The following is a 24,305-nucleotide window of genomic DNA, read 5'->3' as shown; positions in this document are numbered from 1 at the left end:
ATCAGCAGAGTTATATGTTATGTAAATGCCATAACTATTTTTTTTACTGCTTGGAGATATTGTGAATTATTAATTAATGAATTAATTTCCCTCTTTTATTTCCCTTGAAAGGTTGAAAAAAATGATGACACTGACCAAAAGATTGAACAAGATGGCATCAAACCAGAAGATAAAGCTCATAAGGCAGCCATCAAAATTCAGGCTAGCTTCCGTGGACACATAACAAGGAAAAAGCTCAAGGGAGAGAAGAAGGGAGATGCCCAAGCTACTGATGTTGAAGGTGGTGAGAAGAAGGAAGAGGTCCTTGCCAATGGTCTGGCAGATGGCAAAACTGCTATTACAGAAGTTGTTCCAGCTGAGAATGCCCTACCTGGAGATGAAAGTAAAGGGGAAAGCACCCCAGCAGATGAGAAGCAGGCAGATGGCACTGCCGACAGTGGCTCAGAGCAACCAGCCCCAAAGGCCACTACTCCTGCTGCTCCATTGGAGGAAAAGCCTGCTCCTGCTGCCACTGAAACAGAAAGTGCCACTAAAGCTTCCACTGATAATTCACCATCCTTGAAGGCTGATGAGGCCCAAGTCAAGGAGGAACCCAAACAAGCCGATGTGCCTGCCACTGCCACCACTGCCGTTACCCCTAGTGCTGCAGAAGATGCTACTGCCAAGGCAACAGCGCAACCCCAAACAGACACGGCAGTGAGTAGCCAAACCGAAGAGAAAACAGGTATGCTATAGCAGCATGTGGGTAAGCTGTTTTGTAATGTAGATGGGCAATGACGAAATGAGGAATTAACCCATAAGTAGTTACTTATGAGATTAAATGCAGAAGTAAAACAGGCAATCCTATATCCAAAGTGGAAGCTGGACATAGTTTTTCTCTGGGAACAAGAAAGCTCCATGGTAAGAATATAAGAATGTGTTCCACAGTCTTACCTTTCAAACTTCATATGGAAGTTCCATTCATAAGAAAATAAACTTTGTTTTCAAACTTTGCAAGAAATCATTTCTAAGGTTGAAGGGGAATTTCTTCTGCTTTTAATTAATGCATTGGCTGATAGCTGATTTTAGTACAAAATCTAACTTCCCAAAGATAACATTTGATTGAGTGCCAGATTATACTTTTGGCCTCCAAACAATAACTGTCCTCAGCATGGTACCTTTAGATGTTTGGTAAGTAAATTCAATAAAAGTGGCAATGGGAGTTTAAATTAAAATCTGAAGACGTTATGTTGAAAAAAGCTGCTCCTGAGCATGAAAAATTCTGCAAAAATAGGCAACTTCTATCCAAGAGATCAATTGATCTCAAATGAATCCTTAATATTGACAGAATGGTAACATCAAGGTTAAATGTAGATCTCTAGTGAAATACTAATAAGTAAAGTTATCTGAACAGTATGATTTGAAACCAGTTAGTAATCTGCAGGTAGAAATAAAATTTATACAAAAGACTTAAACTATTATTTCAAGTGTTCATAGATAACTGTAGGGTTTCTCTCTCCCTCCCTCCCTCCCTCCCTCCCTCTCTTTTAGTAGGGAAGTATAACACTAAGATAAATTTGTAGTACATGCACTGTCTTCATGACTTACACACTTGATCTGTGTAAATATATCTAGCCCCTGAATTTAGGGGAGCACCATTCTAAAGACCAATAAACAAATGAAAATCTGAAGTATAAGATGGGATGAGTAGCCAAACTGGGTCATTTTTTGGCTTAATTCTAAATGGTTTCAGTGGAGGTGGGCCAAAGATGATTTTGAATCACTTTCTGCCAAATTGGTCTTTAAATCTCATGAGAAATCAGTGTCTCCTCTGGCTGACCATACAAGGACATAGTGGTTGAATGAATAATAAACTTTGCAGTTCTAATTGCCAAAAGCAATTTACTATGAGCAGAAACTGGAATGAAAGGATGGCAGGAAAGATGCTTAAGGAATTTGGAATCAGTAAACTTGCAAACACTGTTTCTTCAATAACATATCATTTAGTTCAGTGAAACTGTGACAGAATAAATGGACTCTGGAATATAGCTCATTAAGAGACATTACTACAAGTTGCTGACGAACTATGACAATCCTCCCATGACCCTGTCTTAGTTAGTGATTTTATTGTTCCCTCCTGTAGTTTTGACTTGGCAACTTGATGGTTTTAGTCTTATGTATGATTATAGTGGCATCACATAGCTCTAGTATGTTCTATACCAGTTTAGATAGCATGATGAAAGTGCCCATGGTGTACATATGCATTATGTGTGAAGATCACAGTAATTTTATTCATATGGTGGCTAATATGCTTTACAACTGTATATGATATCCTTCTAAAGTTGATATTGGACTTCTTAAGAGAAGATTTTTTTTAGTAATCTTTATTGAAATATTCCACAGAAAAGTGACAACCTGAATAAATAAGAACAACAAAACTATGACAACACATTGAAATCCAACAGCTCTATAATAGGTCTGTATCACTTGGGAGCACTAATTTGATTTAAAGAATAGCTATAAAGTAGGTAACTGTTTTGCAAATGTTTGAACTATGCATATATCCAAGCCATCTGAAATCCAGAGAACCTTGGCTACTTGAAGCTTTTTGGACCCTGGACACAGCCATTTTTTTTTAAAATGGTGGCAGTAAAATTTTTAAAAAGCATAGCCTTTTTGCCCTGCAAAGAATCTGTAAGTGAGATATAACTTGAACAATTATAAGGTTAAAACACACACACACACACACACACACACACACACCCCTATATCTGAAGCACCTTTTGTGGTTGAGGCCTGGGCTAAATGGCCTTTCTGCCCCTTTTCAGCTCTTTGGCGCTGTACCTATCAGTGTGGAGATCATACACCAATCTTCATAGCAGATTCAGCCTATTGACCACTAAATTATGAATTTTGTAATCGAATTAGTCATGGGGTATACATTCATTTCATTTCATATTTGCCTCCATTCATTTCATTCCTATTTTAATATATACCTAACGAATGTCTACTTCATGAACCATTAAACAGTATGAAATGCAGTTATGGCCTGATATTTGTCATCTACGAAATTTGCAGCACAATTTTGTTAAAAAATTCAAAGTGTATAAATTCATAGGGAGGTGCTCACAAAATGCGCAAATTACTAGAGGTAAGATATAAATTCTTTTCTGTAGGGACACTTGTTGGCATATATTAGGCCAAACTGTTTAGAAACTGCGTAAGAAGAAGTACACATGCAAATCACTAAGCAAACTTTAACCCTTTTAAAGCATCCACAGATATGTTGAAATGGGGCAAAATTAAATTTAAGACTGTGGAAAGAATAAAAACAAACATTGATGGATTTGTTTTTATATGTATATATGTATGTATGTATGTATGTATGTATGTATGTTTTCACTTAATGGTGAACAAATGCCTTTATCTTCTGGTTACTGGTAACAAACTGTGGGAAGCCCATACAAAAAGTGATTGGACCTCTACAATTGGAACATGTGGTAGAAGATTAGTGGAAAACTGATTAGCCTGACTGACATTTTTAAAAGATTTTTCTACTTTTTCAGAATGAAGCTGAATAAAATGATATTTGCTTAGCTTAATACGCTCTAAACCAATATAGTCTGAACATTTAATTGAATTATAAAATAGAGACAGGAACAAAAATTGGCTCTGTATTTGCTGATAATGTAATTTTGTAGGCCTCATGTGAATAAAAAGTCAAATAAAAATTAGGTCTTTGGAAGGACCTGGCCAGCTTCATAGCCAAATCTATGATTCCCAACCCTGTTTGTGTCATTTGGACAGGGCATATGGTTAAACATAAATACAGTAAAATATAAATACTTAGAGGGTACCTATAACATGTGTTATTATTATTTAATTATTTATTAGAGTTATATCCCATCTTTCACCCAAGAGGTAAAGGTGCCTTACATGGAGAGCTCCTTTCATTTTACCTCCTAAACAACAACCCTGTGAAAAGTGGGGAGGGAGAATGTGTGGCAAGTGATAACACATATAAGATGACATTACAATGCAAACTCCACTTTTACACTTGCACCATGATGTCATCATGATGAAATCTTAAACTGCCTCAGATGCCCAAGCCAATGAGGTAGGTTGGACTCAGAGTGACTGCCCAAAAGTTACCTGGTGAGTTTTCATGACTGAGGGTGAGCTTGACCTTTGGCCTTCTTGCCTGGGTCCAATAACAGAACGAATACAGAATAAGACAAAATTTGTAGGCAATTTAGATTAGTATGAAGGGAATAACACATTATATGTAAGTGTTGAGGTAAATGCAGAAATTTTCAGATTGTTTTTTGATTTTAATGATTGCTTGCTCAGGTCATTTCCACAAGTTTCTCAAAACTCCGAGCAATCATTACAGGAACAATGTATTAAGCTTTATACTGTATCTTCTGTTTCTTTGGTGGTACTGTTTAATATAGAAATATACACGGATGGATCAGTAAGATCAAAATGGGAAGGGATGTTGCTAAGAAGGAAGAAGGCAGGAATAAGACACACACACACACACACACACACACACACTATATATATATCTCTTTTATTTATAATTTTGTACAGTAAAAGAAGATAATGTATGATTTTCAGGAGGAATAAACAAATGAAGAAAGAGGACTAAGTAAAATTTATACAACTGAGAAAACTGTCTTGAAACAGAATAAAAGAATGGAATATAATACAAATACTGTGTGAGGAAGGGATAGGAATGCAGGGAGACTAAATGTTGGATAAATGAACTAACTAAAAGAGAGTCAAGTGAACTGGGTTACACAAGAAAGAAATGAAGACAATGAATTAGAAGAATTAATCATTTGGTTGCCAGAAATAATACATCACACGTGAAACCACTCAAAAAGGGATTTCAGGTAACAATGAGGTATAATTATAGTGAAAACAAATATATACATGAGATGAGATGGCCACCTGTAGTAAGCTCTATGAATACATGAACTATTTTCTCCTTTCTCCTTCCCTTCCTACGGCATTTTTTCTCAACAAGCAGCAAAAAGTTGCTTTATTTTTTTAAAAAACATCATTTTCCTTAATTTTCAGTAAGTGGCAGCATCTAGTGTTCTGAGCTCCCAAATTACAGACTAGAGACCAAACTCTGCACTAGATTTTAAACCAGGGACAGAGAAAACTTCCTGGGGGAGTTTGAAAGCTGTCAGAATTTCTTTATTTAACAGCAGGTTCAAGCTTCAGATGGATGAATACTAGTTTCCTTTCCTTTTTTCTTACATATTATTTTTGATATTTTCCAGCCCTTCAAGTCCAGCCACTTATTCTATATACCTTCCTAACCATTCAGTAATTCTATTTCAGATGATAAACAGAGAGGCAAAGTTCATTTGTTATGGCTTTAAAGTTGGAAAGCAAAAAGTGTATTTATTTAAATAATTCATACGACCTTACAACAATGACTCTGGGTGGCATACAGGGATTAACACAACAACTACCCATCCATATATAACCCATGATGTCTAAGGTTAAAACAAAGAGCCAGTCAGAAAAACCACATCGACATCAGAACGCATCTAATCATCTAGCACAAATGCCTGGGGAAACAGGCAGGTCTTCAGTGCCTTGCAAAAGGTTAAGAGCATTGGGGCCATCCAGATTTCAAGATGGATGTTATTCCATAAGGCAGGTGTTGCCATAGAGAAGACGTAACTTTTGGGTCCAACAAGATGGTACTGTTTGAAAAAAGGGACCTGGAGCATGCTCTTTTTGCTAGATCTGGGGGCTGAACAGAAACAATGGATGAGACGTGGTCCTGCAAATATTTTCTACTGGTTCTTGAAGATTAGCTTTATTGAGGGAGCTACTGGAGCTCTCCTTGACTTTCTATTAATTTATTTTTATTTATATATCAAATTTGTCACTGCCCACCTTGTTAAAAAAAACAAAACCGAGATGTGCTCTCCAACACACTATAGTTTGTCCCATTGCACTACAGATGGTCAGGCTGTTTCTTCCTATAGCACTCCATTTTTTTCTGCACTCCTGGCTCATTAGTTCTTTGCCTTATGGGCAGTATCTCTTCCCTTGCAGAAGGATAAAATTTGATGCTAGCTTAGCAGCTAATAGTCATCTATGATTTTAGGGATGTGAGATAGGATTGAGAGAAGCAGGGATACATAAACACTGTTGGACTCATACCAAAAAGTGTATGCATCATACTGGTATATGCAAAGTCCATGTGAATGAAAACACAGTCCCATCATCTCCAAATTACTTCTACCAGAGACAAAATTAGAACTTTCTACTAAATGGAAATTGACACTTAATGGTCATTTTACTTGTTGAAATCAATGCAAATTCACATCATATTAATAGAGGTGAATCATATTGCTTTCCTGCCAGAGATACTGTGCTTTTAGCTGAGGTCTCTGATTTGGTACAAAAGGATGTTGCTTCCCTTTTGTGTCCCAGATAGTTTCTGATACATTAAAGGATTGATGTAGAATCAAGGAAGGAAGAGCAAGAATAGCAAGCTAGGAATGGTGTCTTGTTAACCTTGAAAATGCATCTAAATATTCACAGAGAAGCACTTAGGAGAACTTGTTTTTGAATGCTGATGACATCTTTAGAAAGAAAGAAATTTCTAAGTTTGTCACACTCCTTTCACAATCCAATTCCTTCTATTTATTCATTTTTTACAACGTGGGTCCTTTTCCTTCAGCTGAATGACTTGAGAGCACTTTATAAAATTTATCCTATATTGCTCTAAAAGGGACAAAGAAATAAAAAGTACAAAAGTTTGAAGTGGAAAAAAATGGAACATGAGCTTTTGTGGAAATTTCCCCTCCTTCAAAAGGTTCTGACTCTTGCTTTAAAAATAGTAGACAATATTGTCTCATGTCAGTGAGCAAAAGCTGGCAATGTAATTGGTAGTGGAAAGCTGCCAATAAATAAATGAATTCAATGGCTACCAGCCAGTATCATTGGCTGGCTAATAAGACTGGGCTATTACTATTACAAAAAGTAAATGCAGCTCAGCCTTTTTTTTTTCTTTTTTGCAGTGTTTCTACAATTACCTCAGTTTTCTAATCCAAGAATATGATCTCATCAGCGACATTAACAACATATGAACTCCCCCCTTTAATTTGTCCTTTGTTTGAGGAACATTATATTTCATGAAAAGGGATAGAATGAAGGACATGTCAATTCTATCAGATGACAGCAAAATTATTTAGGTTGGTTTCTTCTCCCTCTCTTATTGTCAATATTCCCCTTTTTAGTAATAATGTCCTCCCTATATTTTTACACTAAGAAATTTTTATGGTTTTTCAAACCCTGGCCACAGCGTATGAATACTGTATTCAGTTTTTATTGGAAAAAAAGATAATATAAGAAAAAGCTGTGTCTTACAATGGAATGTTGTAAGTCACTAGGACGGATTTGAGGGAAGACTGGAATTGTGGTATATGTTCTCAAAACCCTTTGGGATACTTCCTTGAGGACATTTTAGCACAATTGAACAGGAACATTATCTTGAACAGGTTCTATCAAAAGGAAAATAACATGTTACATTCTGCTAGGGTTGGGCAGTGTGTAGCCTTTGGCTTGATTTCATTTGGAGCTTAGAATACTTTCAGATATTCTCTACAAGCAGTCCATGTTTTACCTTTTTTAGCAAAGAGAAGGTGATATACAAAAAGAGATGTATAGAAAGAGAAAGAGGTAGACATCAGAAAGAAAGAAAAAAAGTGCACCGAAGAAAGAAAATGCTAGAAGGATGTCACCATGTCCACTTTTAGCTCAGCCCTCACCACTGCAGGCACTTGGTTTCAACAGGCTACTCTCAAAGAAACACAGCTCTTCATGGGGGGAGGGGGACAGTTTCCAATGATTTATGGGACTTTTGCTTTTTTAAAGAGCTTTGATATTTTTGAAGATAAGAGGACATGTACTTATCTTTAGAAAAAACTTAAAACATTTCTCTTGAGTGGGAAGCTCACCTTCCCACACTTTCAGTAATAGCAGAGTCCTACACACATACATTTTATTCTGCAATCCCAGGACTCTGTGAATCGCATCTTATTCTCCTGCCAGTTCCATAGAGAAATTTCCATAGGGTCTTTCCAAAATGCTTATCGGAAAAAATAGAGAAAAAAAATGAACAAGTTTGAATATTGCTTGCACATGTAAAATAGTTTCTAGGCACTATTTTTGCTACTGTGTAAAAATGTACGCAATAATTTATACCCAAAATTCAGATAACGTGACCCTTATATCTGAGTATGAAAAAGCTTTATTTTGTAGCTGCTAATACACTGAACAAATTTAGTGCTCTTTTCAATTTCACTTGATTTAATCCAGAAATCTATGCAGAGATTACTTTTAAGTGAGCAAACACTGCTTCCCTTGTGGCAGCACTGCAGGATTAAATATAATGTGCAATCTGTTTATGCATACTTTTCTTTTTCACAAGCTCTGTGTTGCGCGTGAATCTATAATTAAATCCTTTTATGCGTTTCTTTTGTATGTTAATTTTTATTCAGTTGGTTTTGTGTGAATTTTAATGTTTACTTTTCTTGTTCTTCTCTACTTGTCCCTATTAAGAAATACATACTAGTTTTATTGTTGTGAATGTTTAACTAGTAGTATCTGTCTCTTAAAATGGTATTGTTATATTTAACATCAAATGTTGATAAAGATATAAAGATTCAGTACACTGTACACATAAATGTATAATGTAGCGGTTAAGCTGTTGGACTAGGATAAAAGAAATTCAGGTTTAAATCCCCCTCAGCCATGGATGACTTTGGACCAACCACTACCTCTCAGCCCAGTCTCCTTTGCAGGAGAAAAATTGGAGGAGGACACTCTGTGCCTTGTTCTCTGGAATGTAAAAGTATGTAAAAGTATGATTTTTAGAAATAAACGAATGTACATTTAGGATGCTTAATATATAAGCTTCATTAGTACTAAGTCCACTCCTGCACTATGATTTTACCCTACAACCTATTGTACTGCTTGTTAAGGAGACACAGTATAATTATTGTTTCTATCGGCAAATGAAATAAATGAAAACTCTTTCTTGCAGTCAATGGGACAAACGTTTTGGTTTTCATGAGATCCAAGCCCCGCCCCTTTTAGATGTGTATTGATATCACACCCATCAGAATGTATATACAAAATGGGCCCTGCTTGATTTGTGATGCTGTGCCCACCAGCTTCAGATCTGACCTCTTGCTGACCCCCATGCATGTTTACTTCCATCAGTTGACTCCATCCAGGGGATAAAATGGCGGTGTTCCTTATGGAGTTGTTTCTTAATGACCATTTTTTTTAGGCACAAGGGTTAACTTGTCTTTATTTTGTCAACATTTTAATGGATATTTAAACACTGGAAGAATGCTGCATTTTAGACACTGGATAAGAAGTTTCATTACTGTTTTATTTTATATTTATATTTATATTATTTTATATTATATTATTTATATTATTTTGTTTTAATTTATTTTAATTATATACTTTATTTGAACAGCATTTGAATGGTGATAAATAATATTTTATATTCAGCCTTACATTATAGTCTGAATGAGTAAATGTTGCTAAGAATATAGTACTAGTTTTAGCAGGTTACCAGTGGGATTTTAATTATATTTACGTCAAAGTAACTTTATTCTCTGAGATCAATGAGACGCCTTAGTAAATGTGCTTATAGATATGTTAATTTTTAAAAGGAATTAATTTAATTCATCTTTTTAAAATGGCTTGATCACTATTTGTACAAAACTTCCATTATCAAGGGACTTCTTCATAGCTACTTAAAAGCCAGCTCACGCCTGCTGTAAGTGACCAAACAGACTGAGCACAAAGATGAATTAAACCAAACAAAAAACAGTGAATAATTCCTTGCTTCCACATTGCTGGATAAAAGCTAGACTGATAAATAGAGATTATTTTCTAATTTCGCCCTGGGAGGTCTTCACATAAATGGCAACTCAGTGAAGGTCTACTTTGAAACATACTTACCTCTTGTTCAAAATCCTTCAGAGCTTAAAAATTGGGGGAATCTTTTCAGCAGATCCTAAAGATTGGCTAGAGTCACTGAAATGAAATAACTTTAAAAAAGCAAAGGATACCTTGTGCTGATACTCAGGTCCTTTGATCTAAGGGAATCTGTGTTATATCAGGCCTAGAAGGTGGATTGTGCTGTATGCTTATATCATATATCTTTCAGATAGCTTCCAAACAGATACATCATATATCTTTCAGATAGCTTCCAAATCTATGGATTTTGGAATGTGGCTGACAAAGCAGAGTTGGACTTGCTGTTATGTTTTCTTGCATCTTCACAAAATGTGAGGAAACGTTTTGAAGTTTTAATGATTGAAATGGCAAAACAGGCAAAACAGTTAATGTTCGCTATGAGAATAGATGAGAATTTCTTGGACTTCATACAGTTTTTTAAAAAATAGTCATGCCACATGATTCCCATGAACAATGTTTAAATATACATGGAGATGTAATCTCTCCACAGAGTTTATCTGGGGAGGAATGAGTGGAGCAATTGCTCTAGGATCCACACAAGGAGGAATCTCCATCCAAACTATAATTCAGTTTTTGAAATGGTGAAATTTGATCCTTTTTATTCAAGGCAGTAAAATAAACCAGTTCAGATATAGCTGAGATACAGAATTATTTCATTATTTTGGATGCTCATAGCTGTAGATTTTTCTGTGGCCTTAGATCCTTGGCTATGTACATCCGATGAGCCCAAAACAGGACATAACCTGTTGTGTACTACCCCCTGGTGGTCAATATAAGTAAAAAGCTATAGACTGTGTAAAATGTGAAAATTTTCCCTCCTCTGGTGGTAATCATGTAAAACCTTGTACATGTAAAATCTTGTACATGACAGCATGACATAAGTAACATCCATATCGCTGTGATTTGAGAGCTTAAGAAAACGAATATGGACTGAAATGGATCTATCCAATCCCTCATAAACCACCCATTGTTGTCATTTTCCTGTTTTTAATCGCACGAAAATAAGAAAGCTATTTAACAAAGGGATAAATCACTAAGTCCATGCTGTAGTAGTGCTATTATATGTATCTTAGAAACACAAATTATAGGTGCTGGCAGGGGCTGATAGCCAATTAGACTTTCTGTTTTGAAAATCAGCTACTTCCATAATTGAACAATGCAAATAATTTCTCCTTCCTACTCCAACTGTGAAATCAATAATTCCAATTACTTAACAACAAAAATAACAACTAGCCCTTTCACTGTATTTCACCCCACACTTTTGCTGTGAAAAGTTGTTTTTTTTTAAAGTAGCCTAGGAATTCTGAGATCATAATTTTGCAATCAGCTCTATTTGCATTTACTTCTGACCTATTCTATTCTATTCTATTCTATTCTATTCTATTCTATTCTATTCTATTCTATTCTATTCTATTCTATTCCACATATTTACTGGTTTTCATTAGTCCTTTCTGACCTCTTGAGCTTCTATAGTTGTCTTTTTGCTATGGCCAGTGGGTGGGCCTTTATTGCCTAGAAGTTATACAGCAGGGATGTTAATTCCTACTTAAAATAATTTATGGTTTACTGTAGTCATCATCCTACTCAGAGAGAGAGAGAGAGAGAGAGAGAGAGAAAGAGAGAGAGAGAGAGAGAGAGAATGTCATTTGAAAATCTCATATTTGAATTTGCTATCCAAGAAGAAAAAGAAGGCATCACTTTTTAACCCCAAAAAGCAAAATTTGGTCTATACGTTTACTGACTCCTACTAAAATGTTACAAAGCAATATGGAGGTTTTTCAATTCTAGAGTTCTGTAAAACTCTTCCCCAGACAGTAAATTAAAAGGAAAGTAGAAGTAGATAACAGAATGTAGATTCAGCATGAAACAACTTTTGTTTGCATCAGGCATAATGGTAAACTGGTAAAGAATGTGTTGTCACTATGTTTAACCTCTATTTATATTAGTTTCTTAAATGAAAAAAAGATAACCATTTGCAAAGGCCCTCTGTTTTGTAAATGAAACCAGTTGTACAACTTTGTCTTTCAATTTACAGTTTAAAATTAGATATAGGGTTCATCCTCATTTCTCCAACCATGGCAGAAACCTGCCTAGGTAGCCATTATTTTTTATGTCACATCCTTATGAATTTTGCATTTGGCTTATCCCCCACCAACAGATGAGACAGCTTACAGTAGTCTTTTTTAGCTGTTCTGGTTTTAAAGTAGTGTTTTCCCTCTTCTACTACCATAATTCTGGCCATGGACCAATTGAGCATGCTTCATCAATGATGTGGTTGCTGATGTTGACAGAGGTAGGATCTACCAACTCCTATTTGCTACATTAGGAAGCTGCAGGCACGCCCCCTCTCCTCCAGTTGCCAAGAACTGTTCTCCAGAGCCATCTTGGTATGTACTACCAGGGAGAACATGCACCTGTCTTCTGCAGAGGCATCTGCCCATGTTTTGCTTGACTGGTGCTTTCTGGAATGCTTATTAGGTCTCACTTGGGCTCCTTATAAACACAGGTTTAGCACTCTTTTGAAAGAGCATCAGACCTATATTTTAAACATGAGTTGAACACTCTTTTGTGTAAAAAAAGAATCCCTACAGGAATACAGCTGTCTTGAGAAAATAATAGTTCTGTGCTGCACATGAAGTTACTATAAACTGGGAAATGAGCTGGGTTTGGCTAGCTTTGTGTTACTGGTTCTGTCACCATTTATTTGTTTTGGGAAGGGGGTTGCTGCTGCTTATGCCAACAAGATGTTTTGCATGGCTGTACTTTTTACTGTTTTTATTACTTCAGCAGGGGAAGGTGGTGTTCTTTTGCCTACTCCATGCTAGCTCCATGGTGTCCATGTGCTACTTCCCAGTGCTGCCAGCAAGAAGGATAGACCTGGATTCACTGCTATTCCATTGCAGCACTAGTGAAGGATGGAGTTTGTTCATTATCACTTGTTACTTCCTGATTCATCCTGTGCCTCTTTTCTGTCCCTTTGACCTGTCAACCAAACTATTTTGGGGCATGGGTTTAGTGCTTTACTTCAGAAGAGTGTTCAGAAATAGCCCAACTGACAAATCATGGGCCTGGTGAGTGGGTGGGTGGGAATATCTCTGTGCCTGTGATCTGTTAACTGGGCAATTTGACAGATAGTTAAACATGCCATTCCAAACAACTGACTACATTTACCCAGTCCTACTTCTTCCCATGCTACAGATAATGGTTAGTAAACAGACTACACTTGGTGAAAAAGAAATGAAGTTGGGGCAATTAAACAATCCTTGTCCTGCATTAAAACCGTGAGGGCAGCATTAATCACCAACTTTGTTACTATGGCAACTGGGGCATCACATTTTATGTTGGTAAACTTTTCTTTTGGATCAAGAACTGGTGAATAATACTTTAATGTGGCCATCTGGGTGTGACTATTCCATTCTGCTAATTCTGATATAATTGTACAGGGGTTTCAAGATTATGAAGTTTAGTATCCCCCCATCCCTCAAAACAATAACATAGCATCAGTGGGAAAAAAAATGATGGGGAGAGGCCTTAAATAAACTATCTGCCCCTGAGCTTCTCAGAGTCTTAAAAAGTTAACTGATAATTTGCCCTCAGATTTGCATTAAGCATTGCTATAGGGTGCAATAGTGCAGCTTTATGTTCCCTTTGACCTTGACCTTTTTATATTATTAAAGAATATTTTTTAAAAATGCAGGAATCTTGGAATGTCGAAGTAATACGGTGACATCCACAGGTGGGAGTGTCAAAATCAGAAAAATGGCAGAGTGCTATGACTGTGCTTGTGACATCAACATAAATACAAAATCAGCAAGGCTTGCTGTTTTTGATGTCCTTCCCAATCTCCACCCTCTGAGAATACTGTTAAGATAATTATAGCATGTTTAACTCCTATGTCTTAGTCTGGACATTTGTGTGGATCTGCCTTTGGAGTATAAACAGTTCTGTGAAGACAGCTTTAACTCAGATGAATAAAAACTAAGGAGAGAGAAAAAAAAGGATAGCAGTGAAGCCTTCTAAAATGATCTGCAATAATATGTTTTTAAGTTTAAAAGATCTTCTGTGCTAGCCTTACTATTATTGTTCTTATTCCAACCACCCCCATGTTGGAAGATGTGGATACAACTACCAAAATTCAGCATCGGTCTGTATTCCACAGTTCAGCCAGACTCTCACATCAGAGATTTAATCTTTAAGACAGTTCCAAAATGCAACTGAATTTCATGGATCATATGCTAGCATATGAATGAGACATTTTGGCTAAGCACATCTTCAAGTCATATATGATCAGGGGTAAGTCATGAATAGTATTTCAGAGAACATCTTTATAGTTAACCTTTTACTGGAATTATTTTTCATTTGGAAGTTAGATCTTTCTCTTTAAGAAGGTTGACAATCCTTGGATTTTAAATTTACTTTTAAACCAGTCTATGCACAAAATCTATAACTTGCAAACCTATACAGAGCCAAGCAGTTTTGAAAAGTGCAGACGTAAGCCTATAGAAGCTGATATAAAAAAGAGGCAGCATAGATCTGACTACCTATTTTTTCATGGATATGATGATGCCTAGCAATACCCTAATACCAGTGCCTGATAGTCTGGGACTATAAGCTCTTAGGACATCATTTTAGAATTTTAGGTGCAAAAGGGCCAACCCATTTTTTAAAAAAAGTCAAGGTTATACAAAATGTTGCACTTATTACATGGCAGAAAGGTAACAGAATATTACCTGTTCAGTATGTATCTTCAACCAGGCAAAGAAGCTAGCAATTAGAAAGTATTTGTGGAAAAATTTGTAAAGATAGAAATGAGAAAGCAAGGGGTATGTATAAAAACAGATGGTGACTGTGATTGTATGATTGAAATCCTGCCCCTTTTTAATGTGTTACCTGTGCAATGCATGTACAAAAGAGAAAAGCTTCAGTTGCACAGTCAAAGACTGTCTTGATTATTTTGTTCACCCCTAGACCCTCTTCGTCAACCTAGTAGTTCTTCTACAGGTCAAGCAGTATTTTTGTACTCTTTGAAAAGGCCCTGTTCCAAGTACACTGTCAAAAAAGAATCTGCATAAAATTATAGACTACAGAAAGATGGCAAAACAGAAAAAGGACCTTCTCGCTATGTGGAAAATGTTATATCCCTTAATTTTGTTAAAATAAATATTGATTTCATCAGTATTTAGTGAGTTAACAACCTCACGTACATAAATGGTATGAGAGTTAGAGGTAGTACAAAGCTACTAGTAGTCCATTAGGTATTTCTTTCTCTGTATCCCCTCATTCCCTGTATGCCCAATCCAGTTGGGCTTTCCCAAAAGCTGAGAAAACTGGCTCTTTCAGTAGGCCCTGGAATAGAGTGATCTGTTCTCTGATGTAAGTTGGTGGGGAATAACTTTGTGCTAGTTATCTTCCTTGATGTATGCCATGTAATCTTCTTCTGAATTCTCTTTTGTTATTTTTAACTATTTTTTATCTGCTATTTTAGTTCTGTTGTATAAACCACTTAGAATCACTTGTGACTTTGTGACTGAAGCAACATACAAGTTGACAAATACATAAATAATTAAATAAACAAAAGGATGCTTCAGAATTTATATGTACAGTATTCTAAAGGAAGGCACTGGCATGCTCAGAAGGAAACAGGAATGTAAGGGTTTTTTTTTAAGTGTAACAACATTGTACAAGTTCACAGAAAGACCTGGTCAAAGCAACCTAGGTATGTTTTACAGAGGAGTAAAGAAGTTCAGCCACATCAGAGACATTTTTCTACTTGAAGTTCTATTTACATTTTTTTAGGTACTGGGAATCAGAAACCCATGGAATAGACCCGGAATAGGTAGTGAGTTAAAAAAAAAGTTTCATCTGCTGAGTATATGCTTATCTCAGAGAAACTTGACAAAACAAAACAAAATTTGACAAGGATGTTAGCAAATAAAAAATTCAATATATTTTAAAATGCAGTACTTTATTTCTCTATTGATAAACTTCCCAATGCTCCTCCCTCTCCCTGGATCAGAACTAATTAAATGTGCCTGTTAGCATGACTCAAAAGTAATTACTATGATGTTTTCACACCTGGGCTTCAATGACTCAGCACAAGAGCTCAATATTCCCAATCTGGGCTTTTGGGGGTAGCAATTACTAGATTTGGCAGAATTGGTGTATATGCAATCATTAGAGGCTTACATTAACAGCTTTGTCTTTGTGTCTGGGAAAATGACAAAACAAAGGGAAGGAAATCAAAGTAAGAGTAAGACCATGGGATGAATTGCTGCCCTGCCACATCGTCTGTGTGGATATATGTAGAGTTTAATTAATGTCCTAGTTCAGTCCTGGAACTTTTCTTTTTAATGCTAGGGCACTCTCTGCAACGTGCAACAATAAAACAGTGAGCCCCTTCAAGTTCATGAAAAATGTTTCTCCGTTGTAATCACCCAGTCCCTTACTAAGGCTTTCTTACTTCTCTATAAGTAATAGGACCACACCATGGGGAATATCTTAGAACAATTGTGAGGCCTATTGTTAAATTAATCTCTACTGTAAACAGAATCACAACCATTCACACTCTACTGTCACATATTTTAAAATTTATAACCCAATGGCAATTGCAGCAATCACAGATTTTCTCATCCTTTAATACTCATGTTTGACACTGTCCTTGCTGATTTCTTATGAAATCCACGTTACAGTAACAGGAGATTTAGGGGAAATTGGGGAGAATTGGGATTGTGAGCTGGTGATCTTAAAGCTTAATATAACAGAAGCTGTTTTGGATTGCTGGAAGTCTTCTTTGATCCCTTGTCCATTTGTTGAAAACCCAGTGTTACAAGGCAGAAATATTTTTAGTTCTGTCTCCAATAGCTTGGATGATAGCTTTCAGTGCCCTTAGACGGTGCCTGCTGACCTCCATTTTTTTTTAAAAAATAATTTGTTTAGAATTTTAAAGTACAGGTAGTTCTCGATTAGCATGGATAATGAATCCCACAAAATGGTCACATTATTTGAATTTGCGCTATTCAAACTGATATTTCTATGGAAAATAGAGTAATTGGTTCTGCCTCAATAGAATAGGCAATGAAAAAAATTAAGCATACATTTTTAAATGTTTATTAATGAAATGTAACAGCAAAAGATAAAAAGAATATGCTTATAATTTAAATTTATTAACAAAGTCACAGAGTAGTTATAGAAAGCAAAATAAAAAAATTCTAAATACATTTCTAAAGCTTAGCTTACACTGACAAAAACATCTTTATTGTCTTTCAAAATATTTTAACAGTGTATCCTGAACTGTTTTCTCTTTCTTTAAATCTTCATACATATGTTGGTAGATGCAGAGTGCTTCATCCACATTTTGGCAAATTTGCATGCTTCGATTAAGGTTAGGGTCAGCATTCATGATTTTTTGTCTTACAACTTCTATACCTTGAAAGATATCTTCAAATTCCTTGAGAGCAAACTCCTTCACTAACACATTACTATTTTCCTCTGATGGAATCTTCCTTTTCTCCATTGTGCACACACAAAAATTAGCATCAAAAACCCCAGTGACAACTGTGTATGTGCTAACCTCAACTGCACATGTGCTAGCTTCACATTTACTGAATTTTGGTTTGCACTAAATGTGACCTCATATCAATTTACAATTCGCACTAAGTCGAATATTGCATTATTTGAACTTGCACTAATCGCAACCTAGCGGTAGCCAAAATCTCATAATAAAGACCTATTTTGGTGCCTGTTAACATCATGAGAAACTTACATGATTGCTGGCCATAGCCAATGGTATCCATGCATAGACAACGGCCTCCTTGCTATTCAACATATAAACTGTAAGGAGATTTGGGACTTGGTAGTATTAGTGTGCTAATAGCTCACAATCCTAACACTCCATTCCACTGAAATTTAAGGAAGTTTTTCAAGTTATAAATCACTGTTGATATTGATAATGAACTAACAATATTGATAACAGACTAGATAAGAGCTAACAAATTGAGGCTTAATCATGATTTATTTGTTTTATTTATTAAATCATTTCTACTCTGCCAAATCAATAGATTCTAGGTGGCTTACAATAGTATAAAAACAAATAAAAATGAATCATTGAAGAAAAGAAATTTAAATTATAATATTATTAATTAAAATAGCTGAAAGTAAAGGAGCATTAAATTTGAAAGGTTCTCAAATGAAGAGTATGGTCTTTGTTGCTTTTCCTAAAGGCTAGAAATGAGGGGGATCATCCAAACCTGATTCATAAGACTGAGGCACCCAGAGAAAAAACTTGCTTCATCAGTCCCATCCCTCTAATTTCCTGAGGAGCAAAAAGTGGAGCATCCCTCCTGATTTGTACACAGGATGGGCAGATTCTACTTGGAGCAGATGGTCCTGAAGATGGTATGGATCCAAGCCAGTTAAAAACAGCTGTTTGAGTTGGACCGGAAATATACATGCAGCAAATGGTATCTAAACACTGTTGTAATTCTGCTAAAATGGCTCTCATCTGTTAGCAACTATGCCGCTGCATTCTGTATTAGCTGAAGTTTCCAAATTGTCTTCAAAGACAACCCCAAGTGATCCAGTCTGCAGGTAATGAAGGCATGAGTTGTCTCTGCTCCAAAAATTCTTACAATTGCCACTCCAGATGAAGCTGGGCAATCATCTCCTTGCCACAGACTCACCTGCTGAACAAACAGAAGCCATTAATCCAGAAAAATCCCAGATGATGTATCTTCTCATTCAGGGGGAGTGCAACCCCCTCTACTGCTAACATTGAAGCTGTTAATGAGTCAAATGGTTTCTGGACAAACAGCAACTTTATCTCATTGGGCTTCGATATGAACTTGTTTCATCTACATCCAATTTCCTAATAGCTCCTAGACAGCCAGGGGAACACATATCTAGTAACTTCAGCCAAGATAAGGGTAGAGATGTAAAACTTTCCCAGTGGTTTCATGTAGATGTTTTATAAAGATGTTAAATTACATGGGGGAGATAACCAACTCCTTTGAAACCATAATAAAACAGCACCTTCCAAACCTAGGCAGGCAGTTCAGAAGGATATCATGCCATGGCCACCATGACAGCCATGAACCTGATCCAAATTACTGAGGGTCAAACCCAGAGTGGAGGTCACAAACTAGATCTGGTCTTTGTGTTGGAGCAGTGGTGTAGGTATCTGGGTCTGTGAGATGTCAGCATCAATCCATTGCCATGGACAGATAGCACCCTTTTGGCTCTGGAGCTCTCCATGCCCACCCTGCACTGCAGGGAGATGGGGCCTATTCAGTCAGGTGAATAAAACAGCCAATCAGGTTTCAGAAGGAACTTGGGGCTTTTCTGGAAGCTCTGGAGCAGAGTTTGGTTGAGGCCTTGATTATGGCTTGGAATGAGATGCAACACAGGCCTTGGACTAATTAGCACCTGCATGGACTATCTGTGTTCATGGTTCCCATAGCGCTAATCGGTCAAGTAGTTGCAGAAGATGAAAGGACACAAGAGGTGCCTAGAATGCCACTGGCAAAAGACAAAGAGTGAGCCTGACTGAGCACAGGTGAGAGCCTTTGTTAGAACTTACCTTGTGGCAGTAAGAATGGTGAAGTGAGCTTATTTCTCCATTCTTATTGTATCCATAGATAGCTAGCCTGCAGCCTGTTTAGGGTGACCAGGTCCCTCTGGGCAAGGAGTAACTGGGGAAGTCTTTGCAGGACTGCTATGAGGAATGTTCTCAGCATCTGTTGGATAAAGTTACTTGGCTTTGCTTGGGGTTGGACACCAGCTGGTTTGGTCCTTTGGAAGTGATCAGGGTATCTCTGAGCTCAGTTATCTGGGAAGAGTTTGAGCTGGTTACTTCCAAGGAACTGGACAGGGTCCTTGGGGCTGTGAGTTCTGCCATCTGTGTTTTGGACTCATCTCACCTGGTTGGTTAAGACCTCCCAGGAGGTGGCACATGGTTGGGTCCAAGCAATGGTTAATACCTCATTGTGGAAGGGGGTGGTGCCACCTGCCTTGAAGGAGGCAATGGTGCACTCATTCTCAAGACCCATCCCTGTTAGATAAGTTTATACAGTCTGCAATTTTCTCTTTTTAAAAGAGGTTGTTGAGAGGGGGGTAGGTGGTCAGCTTCAGAGGGCCCTGGATAAAGCGGACTATCTGGACTCTTTACAGTCAGGTTTCAGGCTGGGCTACAGCCTAGTAATTCTTGTGGATGACCTGTGAAGGGTTTGGAATGGGAGTGGTGCATCTGTCCTGGTTCTGTATTTCTCGGGAGCTTTTAATACCACTGACCATGGTATCCACTGTCTCTATGGGTTGGTAGTGGGAAGCACTGTTTTGTGACCCTTCTCCTCATTTTTCTGTGACCAGTTCCAGTAACAGTTGGGGTGGGGACAGGTTGAATTCTAGGCCTCTGCAATATGTGATGCCTCAGGGCTTGGGTCTCTTGTCCCTACTCTCTAATATCCAATGAGAATGTTGACAATTGTAATCCAGTGGCACAGGGTGCAGTATCATCAGTTATATCCAGGTTTCCACCCTGAGTTGGCAAAGTGATGCTGTCCTGGTGTTGGTCCATTGCCTGGAGTCTGTAAGGGTTTGGGTGGGAAAGAACTGGTTTTGACTCAACCCTAGCAAGATGGAGTGAGTTTTTGGACCTCCTAGGTCTGGTGAGGTGTCATCAACAGAGCTGGTATGTACTTGGGAGTCTTCCTGGACTCATGGCTCCTGCTCAAGCAGGTGGCAAATGCAGTTAGGGGGGCTTTTGCACAGATTCATCTTGTGCACCATTGTGGCTACTCCTGGATCACAAGGCCTTTCTCATAGTCACTCATGCCCTGGTTAACATCACAGTTATTAGTATCAACACTGCTGAGAGGTACAATAGGATCAGAATGGGTGCAGACCATGATCCAGGCATCAGTGAAGCTCATCTACCACAGTGACCAATGCTAATGACATTTCCATCCCACAGCCTAAAGCCAGATTCGAAGAGATTGGGATAATCCACGTCATCCACAAGTACTCCTAGTCAATCAAAAAGCAAATTATGAAATCCTAGGTCAGTCTTGTTTCAATGGATTACACTCCCACTGAAGACTAGAATTCAGAGATAGGATATAATCCAAGAACTCAATTACAATAGTAATTTATTCAAGTATTGTGATATCTGGTTCATTTGTATAGAAAACACTGAACTCCTCAATTGTTTCCTGACAATATTTTGCTCTCTATATTTAATTTCTTCCAAAACTACTTTTACCTCTCTTTTTTAGGGGATTGTAAACCATGGACACATTTGCAAGCTTTCTTTCAGATTTTCTTTTGATCTCAGAAAGATAGGTTCCCATAGAAGAGAATGTGTGTAGCTCAGGGTTGAACTGTGGAGTCCTTGGTGCTCTATGAGCTTGGTTGTCTGCTTGCAGATGTTTCATTACCAACTAGGTAACATGTGTTTTTTCTTTTTATTGTGAGCCGCCCAGAGTCACCCGTGGGGGAGATGGGCGGCATACAAGCCGAATGAATGAATGAATGAATGAATGAATGAATGAATGAATGAATGAATAAATAAATAAATAAATAAGCAAGCATCATCAGTACAAGTGAGCGTGGGGTTTGCTCCCTTTTTATATACAATGGTTTTGTCTTCTGGTCTTTTTGTTTCCTTCTTAGAGACAATAAAAAAAGAGACAATAAAAAAGCTAAAAAGGAAACAAAAAGACCAAAACACATTCTCTCCAGCAGCCAACATCAAGATAAACAGGGATTAATACCAGACAAACAATCAAGCAGAAAACAATACCCTAATCAAGGAATTACAAAGGAGAAAACCACACCCCCACCAACACTGACAGGGGAAGCCACTGTATATGATGTTACCTAGTCAGATAATGAAATGTCTGCAAGCAAACAACCAAGCTCAGAGAGCATTAAAGACTCCACAGATAGGTTCCCATCAGGAAATCCTTCCTTCCTTCCTTCCTTCCTTCCTTCCTTCCTTCCTTCCTTCCTTCCTTCCTTCCTTCCTTCCTTCCTTCCTTCCTTCCTTCCTTCCTTCCTTCCTTCCTTCCCTCCCTGAGGCTATTTCTCATGATCTGTGCACCATACAATCAAGTTGTTATGAATTCAAGTTGTTATGAATATATGTATTGGATTCCACTGGGAAAAATAAATTTAAACATTTAAATCACTGGACTCTCCTGGAAGCTGAACTAACAACACTATCTGCACAAAATTATCTGTATTCCTGCAGAACCACAAAGGTGTTGGTGCAATTACTGGAGTTTTTTTTTTTTAAGGCAACCTAAAATAACAATATTAACTGGAACAATAATAGCGGCTAAAAAGCAATAGGATTGAAGTTTTCCCTGGATTCACCTCTAAACCTACATCTCACATTTTGATAGTAACCAAGAAAGATGGTTTTCAAGGGGTGAAGATAGTGTTTGTACAGTAAAGAAGTTAGTCTAAGGCTACTGCATTGTGTCAACTCCTGGTCACAAGCTGCATCCAAATTTTGTACTGTGCTCTTGTGGAGTTGTCTTTGAGAGTAATGGAAGTTCCTGGTCATCTAGAATGCTGCAGCCCGATATTGATCAGGATTTTGATACAACAGCTTTTCTGACAATAGTACTATTATGAGCTATTCAGTCCCCAGTGTCCTGATATTAGCCTGATATTGGTCAAATTTTCAGATCCTCAAGAGATATGAAAGCCCATCTCTCTCTGTTTTGACATGATTAGGGAAACATTTAGAAGGAACATGGGAAATCAAATCTTAGAGTTGCCCAGGCATTTTGCAACTATTTGCCAATGAAATGTAGGCTAGTTCTTTGTCTGTTGTCTTTCAATAAGCAGGCAAAACATTTTTATTCAGGCTTGTATTTTTACTTGTTCCATAAACATATGCTTTCTTTCATTATGATTTTGATGTTTTTTTTAATTTGATCACTATTACTGCTTTAATGATAACTTTTGCATATTATTGTTAGCCACTTTGAGCACCTTGTCTACTGGAAAGGCAGGATAGAAATGTAAGAAATAAATATGTGCAAGATAACATTCCCCTCCACCCAACAAATTCAGTACCATTTCACACTTGCAATATGCTACTTAAATACTCTGGACATCTGTCTCTGTGTCTTATACATAATTCTTTAGACCTGCTAAAAGAGCATAAAGTAATTATTCATAATTGAACTATCATATCATAATTTAGATACATACTGTATATTCAAACATAGATAATTTAAAAATGAAGTTTAAATATAATATGCAAGGCAATAAAATTGGTAAATGCCAGATACATATTTACCTGTAATTTCTGTCAAACTCAGTTGGGCTTATTTATGAGTAAATATGCTGAGGATTCCACTGTAACTGTATTTTATACAATTCCTTTTTGTAATAAAATATTCAGCACTAAAGCTTTCAGCCATTGAGAGAAAATATTTATAATTGGTAAAGCTATCGTGATGTGGCATCTCGGCTTATTTTTTACTGTGTTTAAATTTAAATCCAGCAAATGTGCTAAAGCAGTTACCAATTGTATAGGGCATTAGGACATTCTGAAAAATAGTTCTGGAAATGTTCACATTATTACCACTTTTTAAAGAAAACTCATGGACTGTATATATTGCATTCTTCAGCTGAAATTCTAATGACTAAAAATTTAATGTATCAATGTTTCTCCTGCTGAAGACAGTTTATAGAACCTCCCTCAAATCTGCTATGTAATATTTTACAGATTGCATATCATTGTTGGCTCTAAAAGTTGTAGTCTAAATTATCATCTTGACTGTATGACCACATTTCAGTAATGGAAAATACACGATGCAAGTGTGACATCACTGCACAGCGAGCTGCCCTGCCATTGTTTTTCTTCATTGGCTGGTGATTGTTGGGACTGGACAACTTGCAGTGCAGTGATGTCATGCCACATGTTTCACCTTAATTAAGTCTCAAGATGGAGATGGAAACACAGACTGTTGCTTTTGGTGGTAACAACGTACAGCTGGATATGACTTCCATTTTATCATGTTAAAAGCAACAAGAAGCAATGTAAGTTCTTTCCATCTAAAATCCCTATAACTTCTTGTTTTTTGTTTTCTTTTTAAACGACATCTTACTTTACTTTGTACATTACTAGGTGCAGAAAATTATCACAGTGAGAAATAGCATTAATCTGCATTTGCATCTGTGTTTCCATAGTACTTCTTGCAATACCTCACAGCAGAGGTTGGCTTTCTGGAGTATATGATTTGAAGCTAAATTATGTATTTTTCACTTTGTTTACTTAC

General features: G+C 37.0%; 1 protein-coding gene across 1 annotated transcript in view; it reads left to right on the top strand.

The window, feature by feature from the left end:
* GAP43 (growth associated protein 43) overlaps positions 1-24,305 on the top strand; it is a 78,178-nt gene that overhangs the window by 31,142 nt on the left and 22,731 nt on the right. The window contains exon 2 of the mRNA XM_007433062.3: positions 112-724. Coding sequence (XP_007433124.1) covers positions 112-724 — 613 coding nt within the window. The remainder of the gene's footprint in view (positions 1-111; positions 725-24,305) is intronic.

The sequence above is a fragment of the Python bivittatus genome, unplaced genomic scaffold (assembly GCF_059951505.1).
Source record: "Python bivittatus isolate LINGU-HERP-01145 unplaced genomic scaffold, Pbiv_v1 ctg000340_np1212, whole genome shotgun sequence".
Classification (NCBI taxonomy): domain Eukaryota; kingdom Metazoa; phylum Chordata; class Lepidosauria; order Squamata; family Pythonidae; genus Python; species Python bivittatus.
This window is presented reverse-complemented; position numbering and strand designations above follow the sequence as displayed.